This window comes from Octopus bimaculoides, chromosome 6, assembly GCF_001194135.2.
Source record: "Octopus bimaculoides isolate UCB-OBI-ISO-001 chromosome 6, ASM119413v2, whole genome shotgun sequence".
Classification (NCBI taxonomy): domain Eukaryota; kingdom Metazoa; phylum Mollusca; class Cephalopoda; order Octopoda; family Octopodidae; genus Octopus; species Octopus bimaculoides.
In genome coordinates, this window is record NC_068986.1 from 82,894,352 (window position 1) to 82,905,951 (window position 11,600).

General features: G+C 36.8%; 1 protein-coding gene across 1 annotated transcript in view; it reads left to right on the forward strand.

Annotated features, from left to right (window-relative positions):
* The window catches only part of LOC106879552 (uncharacterized), a 75,504-nt gene extending 68,982 nt beyond the window's left edge, over positions 1-6,522 (forward strand). The window contains exon 3 of the mRNA XM_052968908.1: positions 661-6,522. Coding sequence (XP_052824868.1) covers positions 688-5,829 — 5,142 coding nt within the window. The 5' untranslated portion in view covers positions 661-687 and the 3' untranslated portion in view covers positions 5,830-6,522. The remainder of the gene's footprint in view (positions 1-660) is intronic.
* The last annotated feature ends 5,078 nt before the right edge of the window (positions 6,523-11,600 follow it).

Consider the following 11,600-nt stretch of genomic DNA (forward strand, 5'->3'; position numbering starts at 1 on the left):
CATCATCATTGCTATCATCACAATTATCATCCTCAGCATTTATTCTTTATTTGTTTCTCTAAAATGTCCCTAATTCTAGGTTTCATTTATTAATGTTGTTTGTTTTTCAAAGACATTAATGAATTCTGCTGGTTGGATTCCTTTCATCCTGATTGTTGGAAATTTTAGAAATGTGTGTCTAGCATGTGTTGAGAATGACTGAAGATTTGTGGGGCCAAATGGCAACAGATTGGCAGAATTGTTAAAGCATTGGACAAAATACTTTCTGATATTTGTTTTTGTCTTTTTTATTTGAGTTCAAATACGACAAAAGTCAAATTTACCTTTTATCCTTCCACTGTCAATAAAATAAAGTACCATTCAAGTAGTGTGGTTGATTTGGTTGACTGATATTGATGTCTGTCATGCTTTCACAAGGAATATGATAGAACATGACTGTTTTTAATGATGTGTGTATTTTAAGATTTTAAAATACATAATTAAATAATGTCTGACACAAATGGACAAAAGAAAAATCAAGTGGCTAAAGCCAGATTAAAATTCATGATTATTTAATATATATTATATTTCTTTCTTTTTTATTTTTCCAATTGACAATATTTATTCTGAATTGTCTTTTAATGATTATAAAATCTAAATAATTGCTTATGTATTTTTCAGGTTTTATTGGATAAGAATGGCATCTTGATGATGGGCCAAAGTCCCTCCGCAGACCAACCAAATATCTTGGGAAATCACACTACAGCTAACACCACGGCAAATCAAACCAGTATCGAATCGGATAATTCGCACACTGAGCTGAAAGCCCAGCTACAATGCGATGGCAAAGGCATGAAGACTTGTTTAGAACTGGTCTTATCGATGAAAAATGGTAAATCTGCCAATGTGGAACCATCAACGGATACCGATGAACAAAAGCAGTCAAAACAGAAAGGTGAAAATTGGGTCAAAGAAACTGATTCTAATCATGGCCCAGATGCTAAATCAACAGAGGAGCAGCAACAGCAGCAATCAGTGGCTTCAAAGACTTCATCACCAAACAGTTGTGAGAAGGAAGCAACAGATATGAAACTTGGAAAATCTGATTCAGCTAATAACCAGAACAAACCAAAGTTTTCAGATGATACCAAAAGACTTGTGTTCAATAAAAATGCTAATCTACATGATGCAATTGGGGCTCTAATACGTAACTGTATTACAGAAACAAGCTTTCCACATGACGATGTCCAAGATAACCAACTGGAGAACAGACAAAATAAAGAAGTGTCTTCTGCTGGCATCTTGCCAGAAAAAAAGATTTCAATGAATGCTTCCTCTTATAAAAATTATGAATCAAATGTTGACAATTCCTGGAAATCTTCAGGCAGCTATTATTCTGACCATGGCCAGTCTGTGTCTGCTGGAAACAGACATGGACAGGATTTTGAATGCATCGAAACTGTTGCTCCAACTTCCAAGTCTTGGAGGGGTTCTGGTGAGATTGCCCGGAATGGCAACCAACCCTCAAAACAGATGTCAATCTCTCCAAGATCTGACATGATACATAAAGAAAAAATATATTCTTCAACAGAAACATCTGTAAAAACTTGTGGATCTCACGCAATAAATACCAGTGGACAAAGTGTTGTCCAGTTACAGGCATTCATTGATAAATGTCTTGAAAATACGTGGCAACAACAAAAAGTAGGTGTCAGTGAAAAGTTAAATGTTATCGGTAAAGGTCAGTTTTCTTACAACAACAACGAGCAACTGGGAGATCAATCCCAGCTTCACACTTCAAATGGCCATCTAGAAGAAATTTGTTATCCAGCAGATAGAAACCACCATTCACAGCAACTTTACCACCAAAACACACAGTCTGCTTTAGGATACTTTACTGATCGCAATGGACTTGATCCTACTCTGAGGAAAGACATAAATGATGGAAAATATATTAATCCGTATCAACTTAACCAGAAAAATGTCATGGAAAGTGTGCGACAACAACAACAGCAACAACAACAACATTACTATTCCACAAATGAAATGTCCGCTATGGCACCGCTTAGTCATTCTTACCCCAATATGACTAACCAAATTCATTCTGGTTCAGTTAAACAAAACCAACACAATACCAGTGATGGATTTGAGAGTGCTTTTGATGCCAAAGAGCTGATAAATAAAATATCATGTCAAGCAAGGGCTATCAATAAGTTTTTCAGCAACTCTGGTGAACCAACTGAACTATCTTACCACCATCCTGCTAAGATGGCTCCCCATTTGGCTATGAAAGTAGTTGATTCCCATGTTGACTATGCAAGTAAAAACCGAGGTATGCACTCCCCAGCTAGTAGTCCATCTCAGGGGATGAACCGAAGTCAAGAGAACCCAGTAGCTAGTCTGCAGAATCACAAGCAACGGATCATCTCTGAAGAACGTAGTGCTAGTTTTGTTGAACGGTTGAATCATGCTACAGTTGGTAAAGAACAGCCTGCTATTCTATCACCCTACCGACAATCTAAAGAAGACTCTACTAATTTAACTGATAATCAACAAAGAATTGCTCGCATGCACAGTGGACATTCCAGTTCTGATCTAATGCTTAGAGGAGCACAATCTCATTCACTACCTGTGTATGGTGCAAAAGATCATGCAGCTGAACGTTTGGCATATTATCAAACATCTCCAGTTATTACACCCTCAACAAATAATAATAGTGGTGTTAGTGGCAGTAATTCTTCTAGTGTTAGTACCCAGTCAAAATCAATGGAACGGATTCTGCCATTATCAGCACAACAAACTCCATACATGCACACACCTACAGGTGTGATAAAATGGGATGACCCTGTTGGTCTGAATGCACGTTATCATCAGATCTCCCCTTCAGCTGGACAGAATGTCAAAATGAGGACTGGTGTCCATGGTCTTCCGAGTCCACAAGAGGGAGATTATATTAATGGAGTTTCCATTTCAAAAACTCATTCGCCTCGCACTCATTCTAATTCATCACAACTTGGGGGTATGGTCACATCTTCTTTCCTGTCTTCATCTTCAACCCCATTAATTCCCCAGAAAGACAATCCTAACCCCATTTCCACCAACACTAAGCTACCATCTCTTTATGTTGATACTTTAAATAATACTGCTGCAGCAAATACCTCAGCTCTACGTTCAGCAAATCCTGCAGGCACATCAGTTCCACAGCGAAGACATACTGTTTCTGATATTGCAAACTATTCTTCCGAGCCTACTAAACTAGCTTCTACTAGCTTGCGGCCTCTGTCAGCCCCTGATGTTGCTGTCATCTCATCCAACTCTTTAACAATTTCTGGTATTCCTCATGCTACACGAACTGAGCCAGAGAATGTACTTGACCTCTCGGTGAAGTGCAAGGCTCCAAATGCATTGGAAAGTACTGCACCCAATGCCAACCTTCCTGCTGTTTCTGCTGTTGCTAGTGCAACTTCTAATTCCCAGTCTGTTTCCAATCAAGACCACCCCCTTGATTTATCCAAAAAGAAATCTGAAGAACAGCTGTATATGGTGGGAAGTGGTAAAGGAAGAGAGATGGTCTCTCCAGGAGGTAGTTTCCATCCTGGGACAGTAGGGAAATCCGTTCCAGCTAATATTTTATTGAAACATTTAGAGTACAGTGTACAGAAGTATTGTAGTAATATTGGTAACTCAAGTGGAGAGAGAATTACTACTGCAGCTACACAGCATTCCCTACACCATCCAGTACAACAACAACATCAACAACAACAACCATCACCAAGTCAATCTCAGCATTATCCACTCCACCCACACCACCAACAGCAGCAGCAGCAGCAGCAACAACAACAACAACAAAGTCCGCACACACAACACTTACATCTTGGTTATCAAAAGCAAGCACTGGCTTCTCCACAAATGATGCTATTGTCTCAACAATCCCGTAACGCAGACATGGTGTTACACCCTCAAGGTCAATATATCGGACGTAAAGACTTGCAACAACACGGTTACCTGAGTCCAGATGGTTCTAGGCACCCCTCACAACAAACATACCCAGTTTTCCGACAGCCTACACTTCCAGCTCTTTCTACAAAAGCTGTATCCCATATATCCCAGCAGCAGCAGCAACAACAACAGCAACTACAACAGCAGCAACAACAGCAGCAACTACAACAGCACCATCCACAACAACAGCAACAGACTTCTCAATTACAACAACAGCAACAGCAATCTCAATTACGGCACCAACCACCACAACAGTCTCAACAACAACAGCAACAGCAACAACAAACCCACCTCACTAACACTCAGCAACAACAAAATGTTGTTGTTCATCAAACCCAATCAACTAATGCAGCTTCACACAATGTCAGTGCCTACACAACTCAAGACTCACCTCAAAGATCTGCCAAAACTTTTGGCACTACTAATGATAAATCAGATACTAACAGTTCCAAGAAACATGATATCTCCAAGCATGAACCAGTACAAAATCTACTTGGCAGCCATGCCCCTGATGATGTTCTTTATCTTATCTGTAAGTTATGTGGTCAGACTTATGGGAGTCCGTACAGTTTTAGGAAACATTTCCGCAACCAGCATGGTTTTGAACCTCGTCCCCACCACACAGTAGTCCAGTCAATATCTGCTACCATATCATTATTAAAAAGTAAACCTTCCGATGGCAGCACCATTGTTAAAAGTGAAGACTCACTTCAGACAAGAAATATTGATGATAGTCTTACTGATATTAAAAAGATGAGCACTGAAGACAAGAAATTTGCCATGGAACTATCTACCGCCAACAATTCTTCATTTAAGGAGAGTGAAGAAGATGGATTGTCTCAAAATAGAAATCTTCTTGATAGTCAAATTTCAGGTGAAGAAGAAACCAAGTTTCTTGAATGTCCTGAATGTGGTAAGCAGTTTCAACTAAATGATTTTGGATCCTATAAAAAACATTGCCGGTCTCATGAACGAAACAAACATGGTGGAGCAATTTCAGAATATGCATTTGAAATATCGGCACCAATGTGGAAACATAATCTACCTGCTGATACAGAGGGGAGGCAGTGTTCTTCTGTACCCACTCCTGAAAGTATATCAAAAGAACGCTGTCCATCAGACTCAGGCTCCAGTATTTCTGTTGACCGTATTCTCAGACCAAACTCTTATAGTTTTGATGCATCAAAATCAGAATTATCTAGCAGATCACCATCTGTTAGCTCTCAAAATGATACTGCTGATGAGAAGTTAACTCTGCTCCCTTCTGTTGTAAACATTAAACATGAAAGTGAGGAATTGTATACAGAACAATTAAGTAAACAGAGTAACTCAGAGTGGCGAAGGGTTAGCATTAAAACTGAAGGGAAATGCCATGACTCTAAAGAAACAGAACAAACTGCTAGTGTTAGTGAAGACAATTGGTATCCATCTGACGATTCCAGCGATGAACACCGGTTAAAAATTGTTATGTCTGAGCTGGATGAGAGTAATCATGGAGTGTCTGTGAAAAAAGAAGAGGAGGCAGACAAACTGTCTACAGATAAAGACTGCACTATTACTGTTGACTCTTCAGAAAATGTCTGTGATCAAATGAATAAATCAGAAGAGAAGGACGATAACATTGTGAACAGCAGTAATTCCTCTAAAATTTCATCAGATAAAAGACAATCAGATAGTAGTGATGTAGGATGTGACAAACAAACTGAAGATACTGACAGTGAAATGTTTACGTATCGGCATAAGAAATTTCAAAAATTTGGAACTCAGTTTAAACGAAAAGATTGTAAAACAACTGAATCCCAAAACTCTTCTGTTGATAAAAAACGCCAGAAATTCTCTGAAGTTGGATGAAAAATTCTAATTCTTTAAAGAGAATTTTTGTTTTGTTTTTGTTTTTTTATTTTTTTATACCTTTGTCACTGTGAAGGTATGACAGGAATTAACAGTGATTTGGCACATTGTTTTGTCAATACTGGTTAAATAACACAATTCTAACATCAAGTGATGGAAAGACATTTGTAACCAAATTGTGATGATTATGAAGATGATGATGTTAATAATCATAATTAATGATTTGTTTGTTTTTGTTTATACTTTTTCCCCCCAAAAGAATTCTGCTAGAATTGATTTTCAACTACTGCCAGAGTGATTGTGTAAATCTCACCTTACATCACATTGTGAATTTGTACAAAGATTATGGTTAGATGTGGAGTTTACTGAACAGGAATATAATGAATTCCTTCTCATATTTTTAGTATTGTATCTGTTCTAAAGGTACCTTGTTGCTGATCTTCCTCCTCCTTCTCCTTCCTTTTCTCTCTGCTCCCAGTCTCTCTTTACTCCTTTTTTTTTTATGATTTTTCTCTCCCATCCATTCCACCAGCTGCATTTTCCTCAACTGTTTACTATAAGTTTTCTTCTTTTTTTTTTTTTTTTTTTTTTTTTTTTTTTTATCATGAGGGAAATGCTAGTTGTCTCAACATAAAGTCACCATAATTCTTTCTGAAGGGAAATAAACCAGATTTACCCTGAATCATTAAATCATGACAGTCTTTTCAGTTTTCAATAATGTTTTGGTGATAAGCTTTAAGAAGTTATTTTAGCAAAATATTGAAGGGAAATGAATATAATTTTGAACCAAACAAATAAGAGAAATATTTCCTTAGAGCAAAAGACATCAGCATTTTCATATGCATTCTTTTCTTTTTAGACATGTAAATTATTATTTTTATTATTATAACTGACGTGATGAGTTGGCAGAATCATTAGAGCATAAGAAAAAGTGCTTTGTTCCAGCTCTTTACATTCTCAGTTCAAATTCTACTGAAGCCATGTTTGCCTTTCATCCTGTCAGGATTAATAAAATAAAGTACCAATCAGGTACTGGGATCAATGGTATCAACTACTCTCCTTTCCCTCAAAACTTCTAGGTTTGTGCTAAAATTTTAAACTATTATTATTATTATACAAGGTGACGAACTTGCAGAATTGTTAGCATGTCAGGCAAAATGCTTAGCGAACTTTACATTCTGAGTTCAAATTCCACTGAGGTCGACTTTGTCTTTCATCCTTCCAGGGTCAATAAAATAAGTACCAGTTAAATACTGGGGTCGATGTAATCGATGTACCCCTTCCCCAAAAATTTCAGGCCTTGTACCTATAGAAAAAAGAATTATTATTATTATATGAAAACTCACAGCTTATTTTGCTGGGCATGATGGTAAGTGTCAACTGTCCACAGCCAGCAGACTAAGGTGACACTTGTTTACTGGTCAGGCTTCAAGAACTCTGCGAAGAATTCTTGCAGTTCCAAGCAATGCTGATTTTTGTAGGTGTCCTACCTTCACACTTGCACCAATCTTTTTCAGCCATGTTGGTAATTGAGTGCTGATACTTCCAAGTGCACCAATTACTATTGGTATCACGTCTACTCTCTTCATTGGCCACAACCTTCGTATTTCCCACTTTAGATCATCATAGTTGTTTATTTTTTTCTTCTTTCACATTGCTGACAATTACAGACCAATTGTTATTATTATTATTATTATTATTATTATTATACACTCAACAGATTAGATTGTTGGAAAAGAAAAGAATCCTAACATCGGGCTACAAGTTACCTTAGATGCCAAGAACCTTCCAAAGTATCCTAGCTTCTGCAACTGTACTAAACTGGGTTTTATGCCTATTTCCTCTATCCATCTGTTCAGATCTTTAGGGACAGTTCCCAATGCACCTTTTTTTTTTTTTTTTTTTTTAATTCAAGTGGTGAACTGGCAAAATCATTAGCACACCAGGCAAAATGCTTTATGACTTTTCAGCCATCTTAACAGTCTAAGTTCAAATTTCACCATGGTCAATTTTGCCTTTCATCCTTTCGGGATCAATAAAATAAGTACCAGCCAAGTACTGGAGTCAATGTAACTGACTGTCCCCTACCCCCTAAATTTCAGGCCTTGTGCCTATTGTAGAAAGGATTATTATTATTATTCCATGGAGGTCAACTTTGCTTTTCATCCTTTTGAGGTTAAGGAAATTAGTACCATTTTAGCACTAGGGTTGATGTAATTGACTTGCTCCTTCCCCTAAATTTCAGAAATTATTATTATTATTATTATTATTATTATTAAAGGCAGCTTGTTGGCAGAATGTGGTCAGTGGTATCAACTAACTCCCTCCTCTCAATTAGCTTTGGGCCTAAATTACAAACAATATTTTTGCTGCTGCTGTTGTTAGAATCAGTGGAGTGCTGACAAAATGACATGCTGTAGTTAAATGTCTATTTCTCTTCTTCTGAGTTCAAATACTCCTAGTGTCAATGAAATAAGCTACCAGTCAAGTACTGGGGTTGATTTAATCAGTTATACCCACCCCATGGTTTATCACATTGTGCTCCTACAATAGTTATTATGGTTCTGTTGTAGGATCACTGTTTAAGATTTTAACATCAGTTGGTACATAGAGAAAAAATGTATAAAGTGAACTCATACTGAATATTCTGGAAGTGAAGATAGCAAGTTCTACATTTTAATAAGACAGCTTATAACGACCTGAATGGCAAAACATACTACATAGTATCGAGTAAGTTTTGTAGTGTGATATACAAACATCTATACACACACACACACATAACATGCATGCACATGGTTCCACATAGTAAGCAAACCTAACAGAAATAATATAGAAATTAAGGTTGAAATATCTATTAAGGATGATGTCAATTTGTCATTCAGTTAGTGAGGCAAACACATAGCAATATCATTTTAAAATGAGACAAGGACAATAACAATGTAGGTACAGGAGGTGGGGAACAGTGAAACACTTAATTTGATTAAGCAATTCTTGAAAATGTTCACAAACTACTAGCTACATATGTTAGTCATTGGCATACAATGTTGAAGGAAAAATGCCATATTTGTAGTTAAACAACTGCAAGAGAATTTCTTAACTAAGAAAAAAAGAAACCACTCTAATTTATAATTGTTGATCAAGAGATGCCTTCACACATCTTCCAGTACTCTAAAGTTCAGTGAATTCTGCAAAATACTTATAGAATTAAGTCACGCACTTGGCAGTAAATTTTAGTAAAGAATTTACTGTTTTGCAATACGATAACAGATTTTGTCCTCAGCTTTGTTTGTTCTTCGTAATTTTTTAATTAATTTCAGGATTGCTCTCCCTCACAAAAGGAATATCATCACAGAAACAGTTCCAAACTTGCAAGAATGATCCAGAATTCAAAGATGAACATAACAAAGAACAAACTATTAATAACAATGGCCTCAATATCCCAGTGGCGTCTAGGATGTTGTGGATTGTGTACATTTAAAAATGTGGTAGAATTTCTGACAGACTGATTGAGATCTAGGAGTTCAAATGAGACAAACAGAAGTATTTAATTGTAAGAGTGTCCATAAAATGAAGTGACAATGGCTCACTAGAAATAACTGGTAGTGTCTGCTATTAGGTGAAATTATTAGTATGGAAACTGTTTAGTAGTTTAGAAAGGAATTTCTGTAAAAGACAGTCTATAAAGCATGTGTAGGGTTTGTGATACTATATGGTAGAGAGACAAGTTACATTAAATGTAAGAAGATCTGGTGAGAAATGAGATATGATAGCTGTGTAATATTAACCTACATGAAGGCAAAGCTGGCAGAATGGTTAGAATGCTGGACAAAATGCTTAGCAGCATCTCATATTCTTTACATTTTGAATTTGAATTCTGCCAGGGTTGACCTTGGCTTTCATCCTTTCGGAGTCAATGTAATCAACTTACTCTCCCTCCGAACCCCCCACCCCCACCCCGAAAGTGCTGGCCTTGTGCCAAAATTTGAAACCAATATTAACCTACATGAATGGTGAATCACAAGTGGAGTTTTGAGCTTCGTGTTAAAGACATGACTAGTAATAGTAGTTGCAGTGTGCAAGTGAGATAACCATGTAGATATTGCCATAAGAAGTAATATGTGTAAAAGGTTGAAAACCTACTTTTTCATTACGTGCAAATGTGAACAGCACTAGAGAATTATATTGAAATTAATAGCAAAGTTAGATTTCATGGATAAGATGATAAATTAGTGAATTAGAAGAGTCGTTAGGGCATCAGATGAAATACTTCACACTATTTCAGCTCTCTGTACTCTTGAGTTCAAATCCCACCAACTTCAGTTTTGCTTTCTATTCCTTCTGAGTCAATAAAAAAAATGTGCCAATTGAAGGCAGTGGAATGACAGAAGTGTAAGAACGTCAAACCAGATGTCATATAGTGATTGTTTCAACACTTTGCATTTGGGGTCAAATCCTGCCATGGTCTACATGGATGGTTGACTTAACCTATTGCTCAATTTAACACTCACTTGGTTGCAAGCATTTAGTTCCGGTCCCTGGTTTGAGGATACTTTCTTCCGTCACCTACCACTCTTAGAAGCCTCGAGAACAATAGGTGAAGGAGGAAGGTTTTCTGAGTAGAAGAAATTTTTTTTAAAAAAGTATGTTGACAAGTCATATTATGCAGTGCAATGGATTCACAGTCTGTGAATGTTGGGGGAACAAAAAAAAAAAACATCTGTGGACACCGTTACAGCCAAGTCACAAATGAATTTACCGTCTGTTAAAGGTGGAGGAAAAGCAAACATCTGTGAACTTAGTCACGTCCAGGTCACAACTGAAATCAGTGTTTTGGAGTTCTTTCTTTAACAGGAGATGAAACGTTTCACTGTTTTTTGTAATAGAGGACATGCTAATTGAAATGTCTTTTTGGAACAAAGAGGTGTTGAAATAACTGTTGTGTATAGCTGGTAGTTTGTTTTTATCTGTATCCGATCTAATGAGAAACAAAACGAACCAAGGACAGTGCCTTGTAGTTATTACATGTATAAATGCAGACGTTTCACTTCGGTAACCACTGTCGCCAGCGGTCGTTTAAACTCGAGAATTTAAGCGAAAGCAGAGTTGTTCCCCTTGACATAATCTGCTCGTTCCCCAAAGACAAAAATGAATTAAGAGAAATAACTCTGAGTGACCCAGTCACATATTTGAACACTATAGTATAAATTTTTGATTTATTTAGAGAAGAAAAAGAAAATCTCCGCTTCTAGACGATATGTTGTTACCGAATTGCAATTAAAACCAGCTCTACGAGGGAAGAGGAGACATTCTCAAGTATTCTTCAAAATTGACATGCCATCAAAGAAAAGATAGAAATTTTCTTATTTAACTTGCAGTCAGGAGTGTTATATTCATCTTTGTAGATATTTTCGGGAACAACAATAGAACAGACCAGTTTCATCGACATTGTAAAATAATGCTATCACGATCAAATAAGCCCATATGATAAATTTTCTAAATGGCTCAATTAAGGAAGCATCTACATTTAATGATTCACCACGTTTTCTTATTCACATCGCCAGGCTTTTTCTAAAATGTTACAGCAAGCTATCGTTTACCATAACAATTTTTTTAGCCCCGTTTGTTTCACATACAAATTCAAATTCAAGGCTTCATATATTAACACCACTAGACTTCTGCTGAACACACCACTTATACACTTCTTTTGTAGTTTTATCTGGTCTAACTTCCATGTATTTTCTACTACGCACTGCAGAGACACGTTTAATGTT